General features: G+C 41.8%; 1 protein-coding gene across 6 annotated transcripts; it reads left to right on the forward strand.

The window, feature by feature from the left end:
- Window positions 1–1244: 1244 nt before the first annotated feature.
- EIF4ENIF1 (eukaryotic translation initiation factor 4E nuclear import factor 1) lies at window positions 1245–24388 on the forward strand. 6 transcript variants are annotated; one of them, XM_030025880.2, is made up of 19 exons: window positions 1245–1568; window positions 2114–2240; window positions 5588–5661; window positions 6467–6594; window positions 7185–7480; window positions 8172–8373; window positions 9648–9823; window positions 12375–12510; window positions 12847–13026; window positions 15145–15374; window positions 16854–16925; window positions 17257–17440; window positions 17936–18015; window positions 18392–18531; window positions 18714–18798; window positions 19868–20000; window positions 21204–21548; window positions 21777–21941; window positions 22493–24388. In XM_030025880.2, the coding sequence occupies exons 2-19, from the start codon at window positions 2121–2123 to the stop codon at window positions 22717–22719; spliced, it is 2973 nt and encodes a 990-aa protein (XP_029881740.1). In that variant the 5' UTR covers window positions 1245–1568; window positions 2114–2120; the 3' UTR covers window positions 22720–24388. The 6 variants fall into 6 exon arrangements, with proteins under 6 accessions (XP_029881740.1, XP_029881741.1, XP_029881742.1 ...); XM_030025881.2 differs by having other exon boundaries at window positions 2117–2240; XM_030025882.2 differs by having other exon boundaries at window positions 1248–1349; window positions 2117–2240.
- The last annotated feature ends 1085 nt before the right edge of the window (window positions 24389–25473 follow it).

Below are 25473 nucleotides of genomic sequence, written 5' to 3' on the forward strand. Positions count from 1 at the left end.
ACAGTCGTGTGTATGAAAGCTACAGTGAAAACCGCACCACCGCTCTGACACGCTCAAAGCCAGTGCCTGCAGCATCTCGCTGCGTGTTTCCCTGAAAAGCAAACTCGCTACCAGAAACTTTGTAATAGTTACAAAGCTATCTTATTTATAATACAGTGCTTTGTCATTTAAGAAAAAAAAAAGACACGTGTTTATTTGTTTCATTGCACAGGTAACCAGTTTCTAATACTGGTATTCAGCTTCGTTAGAGATCAGGGAAGAAAACGGTTTTTTTATTCACCAGATCCTGCAAGTACTTCCTTGCTCCTACGCGTGCATCTGGAAAACCGGGGTCCCCGCCGCGTTTCTGGGTGGCAGCAGGGATGCAGGTGCTGGGGACATGGGCTCCTCAACGGCGCAAGCCGCCTCGCTCACCAAGTAGCTGCCTTAAGCTGATGTTGAACGCGAGTTCTGCTCCTTGTCAGCGACAACCGAAAGATTCGCCAGGTCCGAGTAAGCTACTCCGCTCACTACGCCGGCTGACCCCCTGCTGTCCCGCGGGAAGCCCAAATTTCCCTTCTGACAGAAGACGGACAAAGGGCGTTTTATAATACACGCAACCTGACAGGGCGGTCTGCGTGGGGCACCGGAATTTCACGCCTACGCTCCCGTCGGTACCTCAGCACCGCTGCCAGGGGCGAAAGCGGCTGACGGGGAGCCTTCCCCGAGCCCCTCAGCTACTCCGTGCAAACGTGCGGTACGAGGAGGGGGAGAGCCCGACGAACGCGCCTAACGAAGCCGCCAGCCGCGCCTCAGCCATCGCTGAGGGGGCCGCGCTCGCGCCGCCGCTTCCCGCCCTTCTCCCACCCCGCAACCGCGTCCCCTCTGTTCCCCCCCCCCCCCCGTGGGGGACTCCGCGGGGTCGGTCCCGTCCCCGCTGCCTCCCGGCTGCCCCGCTCCCGCGGCACATGGCGCCCACCACGTCCCGGCGGCCTCCTCCCCCGCCGGGTTGCCCGGCGAGAGCGCCTGCGGGCCCTCGGAGGCTCCCCGAGCGACTTTCCTCACCCACCGCAGCGCTCGCAAGGTGAGAAGACGGTTCGGAGCGAAGCGGGGAAAGGGGATTTGAGGACGGACTAACCCGCGGCGGCGACGAGCGCGGCCCCGACCCCTCCACCCGCCCGCCTTTCCCAGTCAGGCATCGCGCGGGAGAGCCCCGGTGCGCGCTCCCGCCGCCGCGCCTGCGCACGGGCCATTAAATGGGTGCGGGGTGGGGAGCGGAAGGCCCCGGTTACGGCGGCTGAGGAGAGACAGAGTCGGGCGAATAGGGAGAGGGCGCGCGAGCCAGCGCGGAGGGGGCCGGAGCCGACACGGTGCGCGTGTGGCGCGGGAAGGAGGAGGAGGAGGAAGGAAGAAGGAAGGAAGGAAGGAAGGAAGGAAGGAAGGAAGGGGGTCGAGCGCGGCGCCGGGCGCCGCCGCCGGGAAGGCGGTCTAGGGGTTGTAAGCGGAGCCGGTGGCCGGGAGCAGGAAACGCCGCGGGCGGCGGTAAGGCCTTCAGCGGAGCGCCGTCGGGAGACCCGCCGACCGGCGCGGTGAGTGCGACCGCCCGGGTGAGGGGGGGGGGGGACACGGGCGGGCGGCCGGCCGGCCGTGCAGGTGAGGATCCGCTGAGTCACCTGCCCCGCCGCCGCCGTCCTCCTCCTCCTCCTCCTCCCGTTCGGCTCCGGTGCTTTGGGACGGGGCCTGGGCCGCGCTGCCCCCACCGCCAGGCGAGTGGGGCCCGTCCCCTCCCGATGCGGCGGGGGGTGGGGTGTGTGTGTGTGTGTGTGTGAGGGGGGGGGGGTTGTCCCGGTGTCCCCCCCGCCCCGGCCCTGCCGCTCGGCACCTCTCCTTTGGGATCTTTGTTGTGCTAAAGCTGCTTAGGAGCTGGGCTCGGGGGCGGCGGGCTTCGGGATCGGGCTGAGTGTTCCCGCGGGAGCGGCTGGGCTGGGGGGGGGGTACGAGGGGGGGGGGGGGGGAAGGCACTGTTAGGGAATGGGTTTGTTATCTGTAAGTAGTGGATGGTCTTAGGCTGGAAGGTGGATGCACCCAGTAGAAAGGTACGTCTCAAAAGCTGACGGCCTGGTTTTGTTTTAAGTAGGTCCATGGTCAAAGGCTTTGAAGTAACCATGGATAAAAGAGGAGGCGTGACAGAAACTGAGAACGGTGATGCTTTCCTGGAGTTGAACAGAATTGCGACAAAATACCCGCATCGTTACACAAAGGTTAGCGCTCTCCCCTTTCCTCTGAAAGTTGTGCGTGGAGCTGTTGGTCGCAGAAGTAGAGTGGGAGGTGGAGGCTTCTCTGAGGGGGAAGCAGCAAGGTGAAGGCTGAAAAGCCTTTGCCTGGATTAGGATTTGCAAGGTGGTGTGAAATGAGCGACTTGTTAAGTGTGATGTAGCTGCGCGGTCCTGTCCTTGATGCGCTTTTTGATTCCCACCACCTTATTTTAATATCTGAGCACCTCACAGTATGTGCTGGAGAGATTATGGTAGAGACTGAAGTATGTTGTTCTACCAGCTTTCCCAAGCACTTGCACTTCATAGTTCTAGTTCTACTTTCAGCAATGTTCCTGTAAGCAGTTGACCAAAATGTTTCCTTACAGTAGATGCCATTTCCTTGGAACATGTAGCACACTAGATCTTATCGGAAGCTTTAAGGTGTTTACTAAGATGCCTTTTGTAATCTTAGAATTGCTCATATTTGGCTGCTGGAAGCCAAAGTGCTTCTGACTCCAACCAGTGCTTAGTGTTAAAACTTTAATACAGGTGCTTTTGTTTAGCTGTGATACCTAAATATGTGCATGAGTGGAAGAACAATAAATAACTTGCAAATAAAGATTCTTTCAATACTAAGTGAGTTTGATATGCTGTGGGGTTCAATGTTCAAATCTTGCTTGAGGTTTTGGTAACACTGCTGAAAAACATGCTTTTAGAAAGAGCCTGTAATGGTGGCTGATTTTCCCATTGCTGAAACCTGTGGGAACAGGTCGTCATTGCTTTGTGGAAATCTGTTAAGACTGTTTGCAACAAATGGCCTGAAGTGTGGAACAGGGTGAGACAGTGTGCTGTTGCGGACTGTGTTATCTTACTTGAGGAATTCTGAACTGTTAGCTTCCTACTAGGTTGTTTTTTAAAAGAAAAAAAAATTATCATTGTGGATTTGTTCTCTTGAGATAGTAGGGCTAGCTTATTTTAATGAGACATCAACAATAAACCAAGTACTTCATAATTGGCAAAACTTACATGGGAATAGTATGGCTTTCTAGTTATCTCTAACTTCTTCGAAAAGATGTAGACTTAACCTTCTAAGATGTAAACTATACTGTTGTTCAGACATTGTTATTTAATTAACTATAAAGTGAAGGAGAGGAGCTCTCTTTAAACTTTTTTTGCTGCTGGAAAAGTAGTGTATCTATACTTGTTCAGCCTTGCCCAGCTCCTCTCAAGAGTAGTAACTGAATGCAGCTTCAAATTCTGCATGCTTTTTTGGGCGGTATTCAGCTAGTGCTGGTGGTAGCTGTACACTGAAACCAATCCACTTGTAGCTTCAGTTTTGTTAATTCAGTACCTGTAGTTTCTGATCAGGATAAAGTTGCAGAACTAGTGCCAGAAGGCATCTAGTCTTATTTATCTGTTGGTTTCCAAGGAGTCTAAACTCAAGAAACACCAGAAATCAATCTGTGTTAAAATATCTTGTGTTGTGGTTTTTTTTTTTTTTACAAGTAGTATCTTAAATATAGCTGGTTTAAGGTGCTCCTGTAATCAACATGGTAAGGCAATTTCACATGATCCAGTTTCCTGTTAATTAGGGATGAGAGAAACACTGTTTCAAGACATGTGCTGCTGATTTGGAAGGGGAAGCTGATTTCCTTTAACAGTTTATATGCATTTACTACCAGGAGGAAAACAATTGGCTTGTACTATGAATCCTTCTAAACTGAATAAAACCGTTTAATAACAGCTAAACACACTTTCCTCCACCCACTTAAAAGTACTAGTGTGAGAATTAAAAAAAAAAAAAAAAACAAAAAAAAAAAACCAACCCAAAAGCACACTCTGGAAGTGCCACTGTTAATCTCCACTCTCATGAGAATGCTATATAGTCTAAGCTGTGTCACCTCTAGTTTTTTGGAAGCTGTTGCTCCAAGGGCGCACAGCTAATGAGTGAAAGCCAAGAAACAATTCAAATTTTCCTCACTTCAATGGAAGAATTGCAATAGGATCTGCTTGAGAGTCTATGGACTCCCTCTCGTGGCCAACAAAATAGTCAGTTTCAAGTCTGGTGATGGACAGTGCTGTTAATACTTGTGATATCTGCATCAGGCAATGATAGCATTACAGCACTGATGTTCCTTGTAGATCAAGGTTTATTTTGGGAAGCTGTGGGCAGAGAGGCTAGTCTCCCTCCCTTTAATGGAACTCTTTTTGCTGAAGACTAGTACAGGATGATGCTTGGATATAGATGTAGGTATGTGTGTGTGCATATTAAGGTTTTGTCCAGTAGGAAGCTGCCATCTGGAAACTTCCAAGTATGAAGCTCCCATAGCTAACGAACTGATTTTAATCACATGGGGATAATGATGTAAAAGCTCTAGAGAATATTGTATCCTTGGGAAAAAGGTAAAGGGATTTCCTTCTTCAGTTCGGCTGATGTGTGGTGTCTGCTGTTAGGATTTCTTTATCCTTCCAGCTGCCCACTGATTTCTGCACAGTTCTGAATCAATTCAGTACAGTTGGGCGTGAGGCAGATGGAAGAAAGGTAATCCTAGGGAGAGTGAGTAAGTTTAATTAGAAATGTGCACATTGACTGCAGCCAAGTTAACGATGATTCAAAGCACTGATGATCACACCATTGGTAATGCTTTTTAAGTGTAGCAAACTGCAGTGAGAGTGTAGATTGATTATTAGTCTGCCTCAAATGACTAACTTCTCAGGGGTGTGCGATAGTAAACTAAGGACTGTATTTGAAAGCTGGTAGAAAGTGGGAAAACTCAAGTAATTATTCTGCATTGATTTGGTGTTGGGTAGAGTGGGTAATTGTATAACATGTATTTAGGTATCTTGGAATTGGTGGTGGTCAAATTGCAAGCTTCTGTGGAATTTGCATATCTCCATTAGTAACTGGTATTGTGGTAATGCTTTTTTTTACCTGCTGAATCTTAATATAGTGTTAAACATAGCAATTTTGATTCCATCTTGAGAACTCACTAGCTCCAGTATCAATGATGCCTGTCTTGCTTATAAGCTGAACTGTCCAGGGAAGTGAATAGGTAAACGTGTATGATGTGAATGGCCTTTGAAGTGTTAATGAGGACTGAACCTGACCTAGTAAGGCTTAGTACTTCAAATAAGTGTTTGCTCAGTGGCCAGTGGTAGAAGAACTGAAAAATAAACTTGCTGTCTAAGGTTGACTTTTCACGGCACTATTTCACAGGAAATGAAACAACGTATTGGGAAACTTGGGTAGTCAAATTAAAACACTAAATTGAACAGGCTGTCTGGAATAGATATTTTGGGTCACTTGAGTCTTGTCTGGGTGAGAATTGGAATTAACTGCTTGCTTTTCCTAGGAGGAACTGCTGGATATTAAAGAGCGTCCCTACTCTAAGCAAAGACCTTCTTGTCTTTCTGAAAAATATGACAGGTATTTTCTTCATTCTACAAAAACTGTATACTTTTTTTTTCAAAATAAAAGTTTAAATTGCAAAAAGTTCTTAGCTAAGAAGTGCACTTACATTGATGCAAGGTATACGTGCTGCAGAGTTTAGTGTATGACAGTGTTTTCAGAAGTACTAATCTACTAGGAAAGGCTTAATGCTCTAGCTAGGAATTTTGTGCTTTGAACAAAGATTGTAACATGAGATCCAGCGGAAAATAACTTCACATGAGTCTTACGGACTTGCAGGAAAAACTACCAAGAATATAGATGGCTATATAGCACAGACTGACTGGGTCATGTTGCAACAAGCTGACTTTCTTGATAGATGACTCCCATGTTGACAGTGTACCTTATTTAAAAATGAAGTTGAGAGTGTTTTGGCTTGTGTTTCTAAGTTTGCTAAACAGCAGTATCTTTACTATTCAGATTAATTTATTGTACAAGTAAGTATGAGATTGAGGTAAAATTTTCTGAGTGCTTAAAAACAGTGACATGTGATCTACTTGAGCTGTTTTTCAGTGTACCAGGCAAACTTCACCAATAACTGATGGGACAACATGTCCATATAATCTGATGCTGGGTATTTTACTTCCTTACTGTTACAGAAGGGATCCAGGATATTGTGTATGAGGTAATAAAGTATAGTAAGGCAAAGATCTAGAAGCTGGGTATGAAAGGTGTTTCACATGTACAGACCTCTAGTCAGTGGATTCTAGGTTTTCAGCAGCAGTACTATGAATTACTTATTAGACTACAACTAGCAAACAATCCTGCAATTTTATTTTGATAGTGATGGCGTCTGGGATCCAGAGAAGTGGCATGCATCTTTATATCCGAGTTCAGGAAGAACTTCACCAGTAGAAAGCTTTAAAAAAGATTTGGATTCAGATCGGACTTCTCTTATGCGTAGGATAGTAGGTAAGTGCGTTCTTGTAGCACAAGACTCAAAAGTGAACATAGGCTGTTGGCAAAACCTTTCCTTCGGGATGACACAAATGAGACTAAACAAAGTATCTCTGAAAATTGTTTGACTGCACAGAATAAGTGTCAAGGAAATCTTGGTTGCTCTGTCTATAGTTTCTGGTATTCTGGTAACTTACCTAACAACAAACTTCAGTAGCAGTCAGTTTTTATATCCTACTATTTTTGCTATATAATAGTAAATACATATGTAATAATGCAAGTAAAATGTAAATGTAATAATGCAGGGGACAATTTCCCTACAATTCAAGACTGAGCACTTAAAAGGTCTATAGTGGGAAAACAGGTACTTACTAGGAGACTGCAATGATTCCTCAATATCCAACTGTAAATTTAATATTTTTTTCCTCTGCACTTCCTGTGGTCTCAGCTAGATTAGCTTTGCAAAAATAAATCATGAGTGTCTTCCTTCGCAAAGTTCTGGGACAGCAGCAAGGCTATGGAATGGAAGGCTACTATACAGATAACTAGCTTGCATTTACTAATACATTAAATTCAATGCTTTTTGTGTGGTCTTTGACTTGTAGATCCAAGAGAGCGAGTGAAAGAAGATGACTTGGATGTAGTCTTAAGTCCACAAAGGCGAAGCTTTGGAGGTGGCTGTCATGTAACTGCAGCTATTAGCTCACGTCGAGCAGGGAGCCCATTAGAAAAAGAGAATGACGGTGTCCGTGTTATTGGTGGCCGTAGGATTGGCAGCGGAAGAATTATCTCTTCTCGTAACTTTGATAAAGACCACCGGGGTGGTGAAAAAGACATACGTGATTCTAGAGATGCAAGAGACCGAGATCGTGAGAGGGACTACAAAGATAAACGCTTCAGGGTTTGTTCTTTCTTTTTCTGATTGCACATTAAATCAGAGGTTTTGGACACTTTGCACTAAAAGCAACAGGGGCAAGTTAACTGCATGCAGCAGTTGAGTGTTCTGTGCAAGTAGGCCATTTCTTCCTAAAAGCACCTTTATGGTGTAAAGGGCAAGTACTCAGTGCTTCAAAAACTTAGTTTTCAGTCCTTTGGACAGCTCAACTGGGATGCATCTAATACTGTGTAGCTTACAAACCTTGCCTGTGGTAGATGTAATAGAAAGATATTAAAAAGTCTAATAGTTCACTTGTAGTTCTTGACCTAGAAGTTGTTGGTGAGTGTTGTCTCTAACCTCAGCAGATGGAAGCTTTCCATGCTTTGAGACATAATTTTTTTTTTTACTTTTTTTTTTAAAAAGGAGGAACCACTAGCCTACCTTTCAGGATACAAAACTGAGTTTATACAGGCACTGGCAGACCAATAGCCTTCAGTGTAATGAAGCAGAAGTTCAACTGTGAAGCTTAAAATGTAAAAGCTTACTGAGCATGTGGAGTGTGCATATAAAACTTAAAAAAACCCAAACAAACAAAAAACCCAAAAAAACCCCAAAAACAGAACTGGTGTGAAAAGGTTGTAATTTGCTTTGGAGGTCAGGGAGGAATCTTATGAAACAGCATTTTATGGTTAATGTTTTTAATATCCCACTTCAGAGGGAATTTGGTGACAGCAAACGTGTCTTTGGGGAGCGAAGAAGGAATGACTCTTACACTGAAGAGGAACCCGAGTGGTTTTCTGCTGGTCCTACAAGTCAGTCTGAAACCATTGAGCTCACCGGCTTTGATGATAAAATTTTGGAGGAAGATCACAAAGGGAGAAAACGTACAAGACGACGCACGGCCTCACTAAAGGAAGGTAATGGCAGATTTGACAAAAGCTTTGCTTGTTGGCTAGTATGGTATATTGCTGGGTGTAGAGGTGATTGTTACAGATCCAGGCAATTGTAAAGAATAATGCAGTTTAGCAACCTTTATCTTAAACTTGCGTAGGTTTTGGTCATCCTGAAGCATAAGATATAAGGCCCATGACTGATCTTTCAGATTGCAAATACCTTTAAGTGATAAAATGCTATTTTTTCAAAAGGCAGGCAGGACTGTGAGGCTGGGAAAAAAATCTTGTATGGATGTTGAATGATACCAGGAATTTGTAGGCTCTTAAAATGGTCTTGTCCATTTCTATACCCTGCTGGGTGCTAAAGGTTTGGCTTAAACTAAGCTAATGCTCTGAGGTACTTGAAATATTTTTTTTTTTCCTTATAGTAATACTAACATTAGGAACACTGAGTTAGACATACAGCTGCCAGTAATACAGCTTTAAGCTGAATTTGGAGACTATCTGAGTTTGTCTGCAGTCATTGGACTTCAAGTCTACAATTACTATTTCCACTGCAAAAGCTGTAGTATAAATCTCTCTGAGGCAAGAGAGAGGATGACTTCTTAATGCTAGAAATTCCACAGGTGGACAACATAAACCTGAAGAGTTCAGGTTTAGTTGTGTATTCACTTAACCAAAATGTAGTACAGTTCCAAGCATACTAGGTTTGTAGTCATGTCACAGCTTTTTTGCAGCACCTGTGCAAGCTTGTTGTGTCTTTAAAATGACATGTGCTTTGCTCCTGCTGGAGGAGTAGGAGCAATATTTGTCATATGTTGATAATATTAAGAACTCATGTCAAGTAACAGCTTTCAGGGAGTCTGCTCTCTGGGGCACCTAGGAAGAAGGCAGGAGCTGCCAAAGGATTCTTGATGGAAAAACAGCAGCAGCTGTTAATTTACTGTAACAGCTGTATCTGCTTGGTGTGATGTAACATCTGATCTGTTCTGTATACTTCCTGGGTTGATCAGGATGCAGTTGTTTACACGCGATTCAATGGCAATTCTTATTTTCTTGAAGTAGATAGTCTTCATTACAGACTAGAAGATCTGTGCTAGGAGTTCTAGTGGGTGCTATTTTCTGTTGTGGCAGACTGCAGCCAGCACAATATAACTGATGAAATATCACATAGGTGGCTAGATTACTCTGGTCCTATGCTTCTAATTCCTAGGCAAATGTATTGACTGTTAGGCACTGTTCCCATAGGAAACAGTCAAGTTCAGTGACTCAGCAATCACTTGATTTTTCTTTTTAAGGGATAGAATGCAATGGTGGAGTGGCAGAAGAGGATGAAGCGCAAACTGTCCTTGCCAATGAAACTCCAGCAGATCAAGAAGTTCCTAGGGAAGCTGTTTTACAAGAACCAGCTCCAGGAGAGTTTGACTTCAATGAGTTCTTTAACTTGGATAAAAGTGTTCCCGGGCTGGCTTCGGTGAGGTCTTTTGTTTTGTTTTTTTTAAGACTGGCTGTATTCATAAGCAGCATTTTTGCTGCTGCTGCATTCAATGAAAGCTAAAACTTCCTGCTTTGTGAAGTTGCTTTGTGCAGTGCGTAAGTCTAAGATGAATTTGCAGAGATTTAGCTTTGTATATGTTGGGATGTTACTTCTAAAGTGTTATCCCTGGGACTGGCTCCATCTCCAAAGAAAGTGTACGAGGCAAGCTAGCTGGTTGTTTTTCCTTTTTGGTCATTACTTGAAGACTCAAAATCAGCATCCTGGGTGGATGATCTTTGAAATTATTACAGATATGTTCAGAGAAGTTTCACTCAAATCCATTCAAATGGATGTGTTGTGCAAGCTTCCTGGAAGGCGGTAGGCCTGGAGACACCTCATGAATACTGTCTCAGATATAGTTGCGTTGTTATCAATACCAGTAATGTGGCTGAAAGGATGTATGTCTGACAGGGTTTGAATCTTTATTACTTAAACCTCTGTATAGTGATTAATTCATTATTTAGAACTATTACTACTGAGTTGAAAAAAGAAACATAGCCTATTAATTCAGTCAAAAGCATGTTTAAACAATGTTATTGATGTGACTAGTAGATACTCTGTGTAGCCCAGGTCATATGTGGGATGCTAGTGATATCTAAGAGCTAGTAACAAGACTATGAAGAAAGACTGACACTTGTACCACAAGTTTCTTCGAATAGTGGATTTTTACCTCCAGCCATGATTTGATAGGGATTCTGGTACTTCTGTTGGTAGTGTGCAGTTCTTGAACATCTGATTTCTAGAGGTAATAGTAGATGGTTTGTGTTCACCGTTTTTAGTCTGAAAGCTGTACCTGGTCTGTACCTTAGCATGCTTTTTCCTCTTCACCACAAGAAGGGGTAAGCGGGTCCAGCAAGTACTGACTAAGCACGGGCCTAATCCATCAACTGCTGATGTTTCTATTCTGACCTCTACATCACTAGGAAGAAAAGCTATTCTTGACTATTCTAGACGGTATAACTTGATTAGTGGATGGAATTTGAGTAAAAAGGCTTAGTGTTGTAGAAAGGTAAGTTTGTTTAAAAAAAAAAATTGTACTCTGACAGGAAAGAAACAGACCTGATATACAGTTTAGAAATGTGAAGGTTTAAAAAAGTAGAATCCTGACCTAGTCTTTAATGTGGAAAAGCTGCTTGCATTAAAAAAGGTTTGTCATACATACATAGTGGAGAGTTTGTTCTCCCTATAGAAGATGTAAATGATGTGTCTTTTAGGCTTGACAATCTGATTTTCAGCATATCTGCAAGATGGTGACTCCTTTCAAAAACAGGGAATTCCCAAATCACAAAATATTTGCTGATGAAACTTTAGTGGGCAGATGCTTATAATCTGTCAAAAAAGCGAGTTTCAGACTAACCAGAACTTATAATATTCTTTCTTTGTATTGGTGATGTCTGAGACAAGTGTTATAGTAGATTTGTACATTTCCTGACATAACTGTCTATATTCTTCTAATATGTTAGGTTCAAACAATCAAAACCAAATGGATCAATACTATCTTGGTTTTGCTGTTGTAAATAGTGTTGAGTGCCCCTTGTTTCAGAGAAAACAGCTTCTCTGGCAGAAGGAAGCTGTTCTTACTTTTTTCTAAAAGTGAATGTGCTGCTTGGTAAAACTGCATCTGTGCCTATTGAGCAGGTTTTTAACTGGATGCTATATTGCAAGATAAGAAGAGCTTTAGTTTGAGTTGAATTTTATAATGCGCTGTTTCTTAAATACTTGTAATGATGAGCAAAGAAGTAAACAGTTGCTATAAACTGTAGTGACTTCTGACAGACTAACTCAGTGATATACTGCTTAGTGACCTCAGTTCTGCCTGGAAGGGAGAAAGTGCTAGCACTTTGCTGATGACGCAGACTCTGACTTGAAGAATGCAACCCTCTTCTTATTCCCAAAATGGTTCAGCATGTGAAGTGCAAGCAAGTAGCCCTGAGCTACTGGCCTTCTCCCCCCAGTCCTTGTGGGATGCTCACAAGTCAGGGAGTAATCTTTGCGCTTCATTCCAGGCACTGTCCTTGGCCAGTGCTGGAACTGAATTGAATTGTGATTGCAGAAAATCCAATGGATCAGAGTACTCCTTTTGTACAGTGATAGGGACCAGCCTTGAGCCATCTGACTGTAAGAATTACTAATTGTTATAATTTGTTGTAATTCTTGGGGCAAATGCCTCTCACTTTTTTGGCATATCCACTTTAAAATGGAATAGTTAATGATCTTTGGATGCTCTGATTATGCTGTTTCAGTTAGTTTTACTCTGAACAAATACTTGGTATAAATAGAAGATGTATGATGGGTTATGCTGACTACACAAATGCTGCCATATTAGGAGGAAAAAAAAACAGTTCAAAGCTGCTAAACTCTGGGAGTAGCATCTAGTTGTCTGTAGCAGAAGAATCTTGATTGCACAGTAAAGCTTCTCAAATATGTTGCTGATCTTGCTTCTGTTAAGAGTATTTTTTTTTTTTTTTTTTTTGCTCCCATAATCTAGATGATAGAAGATGTGCTGGGGGAAGGTTCAGTGTCTGCCAGCAGGTTCAGCAGGTGGTTTTCTAATCCTAGTCGTTCTGGAAGTCGGTCAAGCAGCTTGAGATCTACACCACATGAGGAACTGGAGAGGCTAGCAGGTAAGACTATAGGACAATGCAGGGTCAGATAGCCTCCTTCCATATTCCTTCCTACTCATTCAATAAGAACGTGGCAGATAAAGCTTTAGGACAGTGAATTCTCCCACAGTTTAAGCACCTGACATTCTTTTGGAAGCTTTTAGAGTAAGCAGCTATAAGTTCTTTTTTTATAAATGCTCTTGTCATGCTTCCTGATGACTTTCCAGCTGATCTTGGGCAAGGGGTGTGAGGCATAACTTTTCAGTGACATATTGAAGTTGGTTACCAGTGTATGTTCATCTTGAGACATTGGGTTGGTAAACTGATGTCGCAGTGCTCCTGGTTTTGCTGTTTCAGGTCTAGAGCAAGCCATTCTCTCCCCTGGCCAGAACTCTGGAAACTACTTTGCTCCCATTCCATTGGAAGACCACTCTGAAAACAAAGTGGACATCCTAGAAATGCTACAGAAAGCCAAAGTGGACTTAAAACCTCTTCTCTCAAGTCTTTCAGCCAACAAGGAAAAGCTTAGAGAGAGCAGTAAGTGCCTCTTCAGATATTGTCGAGTTCTTGTGATGCAGTATCTCAAGGCAAGAGGCTTGGTATTCTGGAAACCTCAACTGCCAAGTCCAGGAGTAGGAAGTATTACAGGTTTACTTACACTACTGAAAATCCAGTATTCAACAGATCTTAGTTGTCAATATCATCACTGATTCTTTTCATCCTAATCACAGGATGACATTGGGACTCTATCGGACCGCTTCACTGGCCAGTAATAATCATAAGTTAAGATGATGCAAGTCTTGATCTGAGTTTCCAGCTTTGTCTATGGCATTTACATAAGTTTTTCGTACTGGAGACTGGTAATGTCAGCTCTGAAACTATGTGGCATTTAAACTCCGGCTTTACCAAAAACTTAGTGTAAGTCATTCTTGCAAACATCTATAATGGATCACATTGATCCATTAAGTATCGGTATCTAAAAAGATGGAACAGTGGCTTGAGGATGTCAGTTTTTTCAGGTGTGTACTGTAAACTTGAACTTCTCAAGACTGTTGCTAGCACTTGAAGCACAGTGGTCTCTGCTCACTGTTCAGTGCGTTAATTAAACGGTTAATATAGAGCTACAACATAGGAAGAGATTTGTCTTAGTTATGCTAACTTGGCTAGAATCATGGCATTCCAGGGAACTTAGTCTGTTAGAATTCACTTTTGCTAGCACCAGCTGTTCTAGACAGAGTTCAGGGCTGACTTTAAACTTAGTGTTCAAGGACACTTCCAAGTTAGGGATTTGCATGTTTGGGCCCATAGCATGCATGGAGGGTACAAGATGCATGTGTTCTGTGAAATCTGAAGGTCTAATTCTGAATTGGTTTCTCTTTGGCAAGCAGCATGTATTGCCATGTAAACTGGACTGAACAAAAAGTAATGCTACTTTGTGATTTGTGTGAAGTAGCTAGGAAGGAAAGCATCCAAGCACTGCAAATATTCTTAAGCATCCAGTCTGGGAGTAGGGAGTGTCGGTTAACATGTGGAGAACTTTTTCTTAATTTGACTTAAATAGAACTACAAGTCCTTTCTGTGTTCTGCTTAGTCTGACTTTCCTACTAAAAGCTTTTTCAACTTTGATCCTCACAAACTAAGGATGAAAGAACAAAAAATTGTGGGGAAGCTTCCATGCACTCAAAAGTACCTGATGTGGGTTCTCTATTCCCATAAAATGCTGTGCAGTTCTTCAAGTGTTGTGGAGTTTTCAGGTCCATTCCTCTCCACCAATGTCATATTTTTCCTCATGTTCCATGCTGCATGTCTGCATCATTGTTTCTTTGCTCCACCTTCTTGCCCAAATTTCCAGTAAATCTTATTTCTTTGGGCCAGCATCTGCTACAGCAACCCATGGCATGCTCCTGTCTCTTCTGCCTTTTCTCTTAAGGTGTCATACCTTGTGATGTGTGTTAGCTGGTCCACAAAGCATGTCTAGCCTTGATGTCGGGCACTGATAGATGTTTATATATGCATACACAGGAAAAAAGTACTGCTGAATAACACTTGTACCTTATTCTGGTTATGCCATTGAAATCTTTCTATAGTGGCTTTCATTTCTGAGCAAAAAATCTACTTCAGACTTTATGCACACCAAACTAAGTGTGTAACTGAGTCTCCAGAGTATCTAAATTTTCCAGGTATGTATTCTCTCCACTCACGATAGCTTCAGACCATTTGACATTGCTTACCCCGTGGCTGTAAGACCATCTGGTCTCCTGGAGTATAAGATAAATGGAACTCTTCTAATTGAAAACACAAACTCAGCTGTCAGGTGAATATTCTCTGTTAAAAGCAGGTGAAGTAGTAAAATGTAGTAACATGTCTTACAGGATAAATGAAAGCTAGTGAGAACTTATCAGTGGAAACCTAAACGGGTTCTTGTGGAGTCTTATGTGCCTGTAGTTGTTCATGGCAATACTCCTAATTTGGATATTAGAATATCAGTCTAAACACAGGTCAGACATGGTTTGACAGCTAGTATGAATATCAGAAGATAGGTTTTTGGCTGTTGCTTGTTTTCAAACAATTTGTATTCAACACCTGTACAAGAATTATTAGCTCACTTGTAAACAGAGAACCATGGCTTACCAGTATTCCTCCTGTATTTCTCAGCACATTCAGGGGTTGTACTTTCAGTGGAAGAAGTCGAAGCTGGGCTGAAAGGCCTGAAAGTGGATCAGGAGGGAAAAATTGCTACTCCATTTATGGCTGAGCAAATGGAGGAAGCATTGAATGTTGCTGGCTCCAGACAGATCAAGAAAGATGGAGATATGACTGCATTTAACAAACTAGTCAGCACTATGAAGGCAAGTGGGACTCTACCTTCGCAGCCCAAAGTCAATGTAAGTAGCAGACTCCTGGCTTTTCTGAACTTGTGCTAAGACATGGGTTGTGGACTGGAAACCCCTTACATGAGCCTTCTGATAACATGGGAGCCGTGACTGGATACAGCAGCATGATATTAAATATAGGCTTACTTTCCCCTCCAAGCCACAATATTCTAAATGTAAGGAAGGTGCTTTGGTCATTTTGCCCTAGCCAAGGTAATTAAAAGTGGGGCTTTCTTCAGTTCAGAGTTCACAGGGTTGTTTCCATGTTAAGTGTCTGAAAGCCCCAGAACTCTAATACCATGTGAGAAGTCTAATAATTGTCACCTTGAAAGTGGACCTATGTGAATATCTAATCCCATTGATTAATACCTGGACTCGAAGGCTATAAATACTTGCCCCCAAAAAGATCCTGTATGATGAAAAGGCTGAACCTTCTACTATAGAGGACACTTTGATTAGTGTCTAAAATTTTCCTACATTTGAACTCATCCTGTCTGAACCTTATTTAACAAAAATACATCTGTAGAAAAGGTACTATCTGTATAACAGTCCACTCTATGGAAGACTCGCTAGTGTTAGTTTAATGGTTGCCTTAGTGCTGGTATTAAAAGGTATTTCTGTTAAAATGCTTGTAGTATGGGTACAGCTAACACTTACCTGAAGCTCAGATGTCTTGCTTTAGTGACTTTTAAGAGGTGTGTCAGTGTACAGTCTAATATTTTAAAATGGGATTGTAAAATTATTTGTACTAAAATTAAACTAAACTGAATACTTGTTAGCTGAAAGATTAATATTAAACAACAGATGATACTAAGCTTTAGGCTGGAAGAGATTGTAGTATGAAATTTCATCCTGCCACTAACTGCCTAAACAGTATGCTTGACCCAGAAGCTATCAACAACTACTTCTGGCACCATAAAATACTTCCAACAACTGAGTAAGTCTAAAGCATCTGTTTTTCCTGCCAAACTGTACCCAAGGACTTTCAGCCTCATCCCACTTCACTAAAAGATAGTGAAGAATGTAAATTTTCCCTGTGAAGAATTTGCAGACTTTCACACTTAAATTGAGACTTTCATTTCTGGCTGTCCCTTTACACTGACATGTAATTTTGATGCATAGAAGAATATCTTAAATAATTTGTCTAATATACAAACACTTTTGTTTGTGTATAGTTTCAGTTGGCCACTTGGCCCGATATTTCACCTCCAGTTTACACAATTATAAATTCATATATCTTACCCAAACCTGAATAAGGCACATTGAACTACCTGTATGCAATCCAGCACTAGGCATTTTCGTAGCTAGGGAAGATCTGTGAGCCAGCTCAGCCCTTAACTTTGCTGGAATTTTATTTGGCTGATGCATAAACTATGGTTCTAACAGAACAGGTGAAATTATTTCTGTCACTGAGACAAATGTGGATTGTCTCTTAATGAGTTTGATGCTTGTTGTATCTACATCTAATTTACAATGTTTTCATTTTCTTAGCAGAGCCTTGAGAGCCACTTATTGTCACCTCCAGAGATGCCGGGCCAGCCTCTATCAAAGAATATTCTGCAGGTACAACAAAAATTATTTGAAAATAAGACATTTAAGGCGATTATGGGATCACTAATCAAACAGGACTCTAGAGAGAGGAAAGAGAACTAGTCACTAGTTCAGTTTACTTAGAAATTTGTCTTGTCGTGCTATTTCCGTGATTACAACTTGAAAATAAAAAACTTGGCCAAGTGCCTAATTCTAAGGGCAATCCAGAATTGGAGTATCTTGTTGTACAAGTCCACCTTGTCTTTTTAACTTGCTATCAATAGTGTAGCCTATAATGTAGTAAAATGAGCTCGTTTGTATAAATTGATCCTACTCTGAACATTCTTTCATTACTTATTCTTAGGAACTTCTTGGTCCACCCATTACCAGACCTGCTTCATCAAATGTGTTAAGTGGCCTCATAGGTGGTTTGGAACCTGCAGCCTCTTTACTGACACAAAGAGCGCCTTCTCCCCCGATTCCACCTGTGTTTCCAACTAGAGCTGCTTCTGCAGATTACCTGCGCCATAGAATATCTTCACCCATTGGTGAGACTGCTTGCAAAACAGCTTTTCTTTTTTATTACTTGAGTTTGTTTTAAAGAATTCTTTGCAGAACAATAAAACTTCCTGGCACTTGGTGGGTAACTAGGTCAGTGTCTGCCTCTTGAGTGCAAGATGCCTTTTTATTTACTAGTCTCTAATGTTAAATTAATCTCAAAAAAATGTAGATGTCTGTGATGGATCATCTAGACCTCACAGTAAATTCTGGTGTGGAGTAATGTGCTCAGCTACTATATAATAAGCTAATTTTCAGAGACTACTTGGCCATTTGTATTGCAAAACACACTACTATGGCTTCCCTGTAGCTCTCCAGCCTAGTGACAAGGAAGAGACATAGCTGTGTGTAGATTTAAGGGATGAGCTGAGAGCCTTCATAAGGAATTCTTAATTCATGTAGAATTGTTTAACTTAGGGTTGTATATTGTATATATTGAAAGAAACTGTTAATCCTTTTAAATACAACTGCTGAATGTTCTTTAGGTTTTGGACAAGGTTCTCAGCAATTGCTTGGTGATCCATTTCCAGGTGTAAGGAAGCCCATGAGTCCAGTTGCTGCACAGGTTAGATTAAATGCTCTTTGCTTAATGTGTATTCATCTCTTTTTACATTGTGTGGTCTAGAACTAACTTGTGGAAACACATGCTTAGCTGTCGCATTCAGATGTTTATGCTTAATTAAGTTCACTCTGAGTATGAGGATGCAAATTCCAATTTAGTACAGTCTCAAAACCTCATTGCAATTGGACCCATCTTAGAGTACCCCAAGTGCAAGGTTTTTTGAAACTTCTGTTGTCTGTCAATAACACAGATAGCTGTTGGTGGGCAGACACTTTGTGAAGACATTAGTAGCTATAGCAGTGAAAATTCAGTATCTTAAAAAAAACCCCAACCAAATACAATCTCTGATTTGTGTGGTTTTTGTACAAATCTACTTCAGATGAGTCCTTTGGAAATACAACAAGCTGCATTAGAGGGACTAGCATTACCACATGACTTGGCCATACAGGCAGCAAACTTCTATCAGCATGGCTTTGGTAAACCACAAATGGACAAAAGCAGAGATGGCTACAGAAACAGGTGAGTATCTGACTGAAATTTGAGGGGTACACTGTCAACTGATTTTTTTTTTTCATGTGCGTATTGTCTTTTGCTAGATGTTAGTACTAGTCATTCAAGCTTGTATTGGGTTTTGGCAATCCTGCCTTTCATTCTGTGCCAGGAGTAGAGCTGCTTCTTACTAACTTGTTGTCTGTCAACAGGCAGCAGCGAGTGACTAAATCACCTGCGCCAGGACACAGAGGGAATGCATCTTCTCCAGCACCTACAGCATCCATTACTAGCATGGTCAGTACCTAATGTATAATGATTGTAGGAAAAGCTGTAAAAGTGTCTGCAGTAACTAGAGTATAGCAACTGTAATTGATGGGAGAAAGGGAGGCCATAGAGGAGTTGATCATATTCATGTTTTATCAGTGGCCACGTGATACAAGAATGAATTACACTTCATATTTAACTTAATGTGTTCACTTTGGAAAACAGCCCTTTCTGACCACTATCTTATCTAAAACTGAAGAAGCACCATTAATATTACCTTGACCTGGTCTCCTGAAACCAAAGGAAGATAACTATGAAAACTCAGGCCCTTATATTTTGGCACTTAAGTTTTCAGAGGACAAGTGCTGAAAGCCATTAGCCACTTGGAGAACACTGGTCTTCACTTATGAAGTGACTTACCTAAGTGCCTGTAGGTTGAAGTATTGCCTAGGAGCTTCAGGGTCACTTTGAAAATAAATAAAATCTCAAAGCCAAGCTGTTGCCTCACTGCCTTCAGTACTGTGTAGAATGTTGCTATGATCTAAATTTTCCAATTAATCAGTCAAGTACTTGCAGCTCAGGACTAACACAGATGATCAGCTGCTAAATCAAACAAGTACTTTTGTTTGTATACCAAATGAGTGGCTTCCACAGATGCTATGACTTTGAATGGGGGAAAAATATAAATGAGGCAATAGTTTTCTGCAGATGCATCAGTCCTGAGTTAATACAGATAAGGCAGCTCTGTAGGAACTCCTGTTGAGCTGCTGTTCTGCTGTTCTGCAGTAGCGGAGAGGAAACAGCTGTAACTTAAAATACAGCTCATCCACTTTTTCAAGCCTGTTAAGGTACACTTAACTTTGAGAACATCTGCTGGTTTTAATATAGGTATTGGACTTCTGTAAAAGCTAAAGAGAGTGCTTAAGATAGAATAAAGCTATGAAATAAGGTGAAGTAAAATCATGGGCATGCATGGCTGATTCAAAAGAGCTTTAAATGGAAAGGATGTGCTGGAATTGGTGTCCACCCACAACTAAGATAGTGTGGCCTAGATAACGAGCACTGAGTAAGGCGTTGCTTCTTACTATGTTCTCTACAGCTGTCTCCTTCCTTTACACCTACCTCTGTGATTCGTAAGATGTACGAGAGCAAGGAGAAAAGCAAAGAGGAGCCAGTTTCTGGGAAAATGAAAGTTGGTGATGGTAAAGATGAAAATCAGAGGCCAAATGAAGGTATCGTAATGGCTTTAAAATAACACACACCAGAGAGATTTGGAATAGCATCAAAGAGCTTCAGCACATAATATGCCCAGGCTAACTTTAGACATTCCTGATTTGTGGAGATGAGGAGGGTGTAGAAATGAGCCTATAATGAGAGGAAGGGTTAGAGCCATGGAGAGGATACACTTCCAAGTGCAGTCTTCCAGCAGTGTTGGGTTTAAAGCCATTTTTTCTTTACCTGTCAGTTTGTGAGCATAGTGATACTAAGAGGCCTGGACCAAAACTGTTTCTTTGCATCTGGTCTTGACGAACAGGCATATTAACAATAATGCTTCCATATATCTCTACACCAGTAATTGAGTACAAGCAACTTACAGCCCTCTTGGGACATCTTAACTGAACAATCAAAGCTGAGACCAATTAAGCTCTTCCAAGTGTAGCAGGTCAAGGAAGCATTCTGTCACCCTAACTGGTGTAAGTGGCTATTAAAAGGAAATGCTTGATACCAATTGCCTGACCCAGTAAGACCAACATGCCTAATTGCAATGACACTGTCTTCAATACTGGTAACTACAGAAGTAGCTTGCAGTTCCTATTAGACAGTTGGCTTTTTTCCTTTTAGCACTCCAACTATTACTGCTACCTCAACTAGTAGCAGATGATTCTAAGGTATTTTAGGCCTTGTCTACCTGATCTAGATGGCCTGTGGAAGTACCTTCTTGAGGTGCCTTAGTGTTCCAAATCTTGCTAAGCACATGTCAGACACAGAAGGCTGCTGCTAACCCCTGCACGCATCTAAACTGGAAAACGACTTCCGGCTAGATTTCTGGCACAACTCCATATTACAATTTTGGCTAGGGAGGATCCCTTGTACCTCCTGTCGCCTTTGGGACTGACTCATCCATGCTGCCAGTTCAAAATTTCTAAGAAAAGGGAAAAATAAGAATTAAAGGTGGAGTTACTGCTGATTCTGACCTAATTTAAGCTTGCTGCCAAGGGATTTCTGTGGGACACATTTGTTCTCATTACTGTTTTGAAATAATTTGGCCAAAAGCAGCTGGGAATGACAGATGCTTGCTATTAAAAATATATATATATATATATGACTAAAGTTCAGCTAGTCCTGGAATCTAGCTATCAAATCCAGTCATCGGCTTTAATTTTCCTTAGGTGTAATCTCTAGCTGTGGACTATAATAGTTGTATTCAATTCTAGCTACAGATAACCTACTGTCTAGTTCTGTGGAGAATGCAGATCAAGAAACTTTGCCCACCTTAGGTACCAAACTACCTGCACTGCAACGCTCTGCATGTTCCACACCTCTTACCCAAGCAAATCGTTGCACCAAAGAGCAAGACTACAGGCCTAAATCAACTGGTAGAAAGACTCCTACAATGGCCTCCCCAGTACCAGGAGGCCCTTTTCTTCGTCCTGTTCATCAAGTACCCCTTGTTCCCCATGTACCAATTGTACGACCTGCTCATCAACTGCATCCAGGATTGGTCCAGAGAATGCTGGCACAGGGGGTTCATCCGCAACATCTTCCTCTACTGCAAGCAGGTAATGCGTACTTCTTTTCCCTTAAGTTAATGCATGTTCTCTGTAAGACTGACTTTGTGTTAAGAACAGCACAAACTGATACTCATTACTGGTAATGTTTATTACATCAAAGCTCACCTTTTAAAACCAGGCAATAAATTCCAGTCCATCTAAATATATAAATGTTTGTTTTGCTTTAAGTTCCTTATGCTTATTAGGTAAGAAGTTTCCTCACTTCTTGTTCAACAGGTATGCTTCCTCCTGGGGTGGACCTGTCTCACTTGCAGGGCATATCTGCTCCCATCCTTGGCCAACCTTTCTATCCGCTACCAACAGCAAGCCATCACATCTTAAATCCACGTTCTGGGACACCTTTGCAGCTAGCGATGATGCAACAGCAACTACAACGATCAGGTAGGCTAAAACATGAAACAGGAGTGCGAGTCTCAGGACACTGACTAGCCTGCTCCAGGTACTATACTTGTTGGCCTGTTTCAGTATGCTGAGCTAACAGGAAGCTACTTTGTTAATTTAGATATTCATAATCACTAATCTTGTGTGGGTATCGAGTAGTTTGGGGCACTGCAGGCTCTTATGCCAGAAGAAAGTCCTAAGCGAAGCATTCAGTTTCAGAATAGATGTTGCTATTGACATCTGCCTTTTGCAACACATGTGCTGTCTTTCCTTCCTTGCTGGGTGAGAGGCTACCCACCTATCTCAAAATGCTATTTGATGCTGGTCTTCCAGTTAAAACCTGCATGATGCTGTGTCCAGAACTGGCAGTGTCAGGCAGTTTATGGGAGCACTAACAAGAGAATAAACACGTGGTGCCTGGATTTCCCAGGGCTAGTAGAACGAGTAAAAGCCACGTCCAGCTCACATGCCTTATCAGGCGATTGCTCTAGGGCAAATCTCATTGTTGGGTGAACATATTACTCCACCTCTAATAGCTTTAAATTTCACAGGCACTGGAGCGCAGGGATCAGCCGCTGGTGCACAAACAACCCCTCAAAATGTGCTGCCTCGGACTGGATTATCTCATGGGCACACACAGCTTGACCATCGCCCCAGCCAGAGAAGTGGCTCTCCCATTGGCCTTGCAAAATGGTTTGGTTCAGATGTCTTGCAGCAGCCTCTCCCTTCCATGCCATCCAAAGTCATCAGTGTAGATGAACTGGAATACCGGCAGTGAACAGTGACCACTGGGTGGAACACTTGTGATTCTTTAGACTGGATAAAAATGTCCATAGTCAGGACTTCACCTCTGTTTGTTTTTTGGGGCTTTTATTTTTAGCACTCTGTGCAAAATTTCTTTTTGAGAGACTAAAGCACATGGCACCTGTCCTGGTCTCATGTCTGCATCAAGACTAAAGGATCCATTATGGCTTGAATTAGTGAAGCCTGAAGAAATTTAGATGCAAGACAAAGCCAGTTTAATCCTGGAAGTGTCTATTTTTTTTTTGTTTTTGTAAGATATGTGAATGAAGTGCTGATATTCTCTAGTGTAGAGGTAGCAGCTATGGATTCCTCCTGCAGAAAACTAAATGTATAGACCCTTGTGTACAGACTTGTGTATAAACAATCTTTTGTATATATACACATAGAATAGCCTTTTTGAATCTATACAGCTGTACATAAGAGTAGCTGGTAACAGTTGAGCTTTAGTTGTGCCTATGGTTTGGATCTTTCTCCATTGTATGTGTGGGACTTTCTTTAAGATTAAAGTTGCATATCCTAAGTGTGAGTGAACAGGATAAAGTTGCTTTGCCTTTTCTTGCTGCTCATCTCCTCTAGGTCTCCCTCTCACGTTCTTCTGTCACGTACTGTGCACTCAGTGTAGCTAAAGTGTCAAAGTAAAAAGCCCACATCTTGCTGTCTGTGTAACAAAGGTCTGATTCCTTGTGTGTATGATTCTTGCCACCAAATGAGAGAATTGTTTAGTCTGAACAGCCTTGAGGATGAGACCTGGTACGGTAATGATAAAGCCAGATCTTCAGTCTGCCATAAGCAAAGAGACTGTAGGTTCCTAATGGTCATAGCTCTTTCAAGAGGGCTGGTGCTGGTCCTTGTTTAGCTGCAGTATTTTCTTTGTTTTAATCTTTCAAACCAGTTACTAAAGGTCATCAAAATGGAACCTTTGAATCCTCGCCCTTCAACTCCTCAGTCATAGCTGTGGTATGTTCTATACTGCCTTCACTTCTATTTACAGAAGGGAGTCCCAAGAACTGTCCTCAATCTAGTGTGCATCTACTGATGCAATTACTGTGAAGCTTGCCTTTGGAGTCTTGTTCTGTGGTTTGAAAGGGGGAGGATGGGGTAGTTTTGTGATCTTATGGTGTATATTTGGTTTTAAAAATACTATGTTCCTTTTAAGCCTGCTTCCTGAACAGTTAAGTGTTCTCTTCCATCCTTCTACTGCATGGTTCCTCACTTCACACTCTCACTTGTGTTGAGTCTAGTACTGCTGTCACGTCATCTATCTAGCTTAGGCCATTGTGCTCTTTTAAAAAAGGTGAAAGCAAAACCAGAATTCTCACGGACTTGCTCTTTCTTAGGTCTAACTGAATGCAAAACCAGCAGCAGGAAAAAAAAAAAAAAAATCACTTGACTATATTATAATAATTGCCAGCATGCTGTGGTGGGTTTGTTTCAGTCCAGCAGAGACAATGTTGTACAGAAATAGCAAGCTGAAATCGCCAATGTGGAATCTGTTGGGGGTCACCCTTACTTCTAGCAGTTGTTCCTAAAACAATCTGTGTAGAACATGCAATCACCAGCTTGTCCTTGTAAGATTGTTTTCATACTTTTTTAACTTGACACTTTCCCAATAACATTCTGTAAATAAAGTTGATTCTACCAGCTGTCTGTATCAACTGCTCTTAACTAAACTATAATGTCACTATATTGATTAACTTCTAGCATTGTTCTTGTGTGTAAGCTAAAACCATGCTTTGAGCTGAATCTGCAGAAAATTTCAACTTTAGTTTTATCTTCCATGTGGGGGAGAGGGAACAGTCTGCTTTGAAGGTAACTGGCCTCACTGAAGACATACAATGGAACTGCTGCATTTCAATTTTTTTATAGCCTTAGTTAAGTGTAAGGAATGAGATTCCAGTGTACTAGAAGAACTTGCAAAATCAACCAGCTCTAAAGAAAGGGTGAATGAGGTTCACTGTTCGTAGCTTCAACTCTGCCCCCTTCCAGTCAAGGCTGATAACCTCAGCACATCTGCAGTAGTTCAGCTCACTTATGCAGGAATCTTACTTCCAAGCTTAGAAAAAATATTAGGGAAAATGCTTGGAGTAGAACCAAGACTTGAACATTTCCTTAACAGGCTGAGTAGCAACCACTGTTGCAAGGAGTTAGTGCTTGAATGGGTGTCTGAAATCACTGTACTTCTCTTTCTGTATGTGTCATAACGCAAGAGGGAGCATTTTTGACACATTTAAGTGAACACCCCTACTTCCTTTTTGTAGGAGAGCAAATGCTAGAGTGTAATGCATTTGATAAGCTTTTTGCTCATGTTAGAGTTCTAACTTTATTCATTTCTATTAAAAAAAAGCAATAGAACTGCTGCTTTTAGAGCAGCCTGCTTCTCTTGTGCAACTTACTTCTCTAAACTAAGGGGGAAATTATTTTAATTTTTTTTTTAACATTTCCAGTCACTGACACAGTAGAACACAAGCATCTAGTTTACTTCCACTAGTATAAACTGCTGAAAAAGTGACTGCTCATGAGCAGAACCTACCATCTTTTCCACAGCCACAGGACTACTACTAGCCTTGAAGTATTCAAACAAGAACCCTTCAGATTAAGGTAGCTAGAGCTAGAACCCTCTGTCTTCTAGCACTGTTTCATAAGATATGGTTCTCCAGCCTCTGCTTTTTGTGTTTTGTTCTAACTTAGAAGAACATAATTCCTGATGTGTGAACTTTTTTTCCAATTT

This window comes from Aquila chrysaetos, chromosome 9 (assembly GCF_900496995.4).
Source record: "Aquila chrysaetos chrysaetos chromosome 9, bAquChr1.4, whole genome shotgun sequence".
Taxonomy (NCBI): Eukaryota; Metazoa; Chordata; class Aves; order Accipitriformes; family Accipitridae; genus Aquila; species Aquila chrysaetos.

What these genes read in the sequence shown, in the direction of transcription:
- EIF4ENIF1 (XM_030025880.2), top strand. Translation starts at nt 2,121, where the DNA reads ATGGTCAAAGGCTTTGAAGTAACCATGGATAAAAGAGGAGGCGTGACA. An exon ending in ACAAAGATAAACGCTTCAGG is followed by an intron (nt 7,481 to 8,171) that starts GTTTGTTCTTTC and finishes ATCCCACTTCAG; the next exon opens with AGGGAATTTGGTGACAGCAA. An exon ending in CAGCATCCATTACTAGCATG is followed by an intron (nt 18,799 to 19,867) that starts GTCAGTACCTAA and finishes TGTTCTCTACAG; the next exon opens with CTGTCTCCTTCCTTTACACC.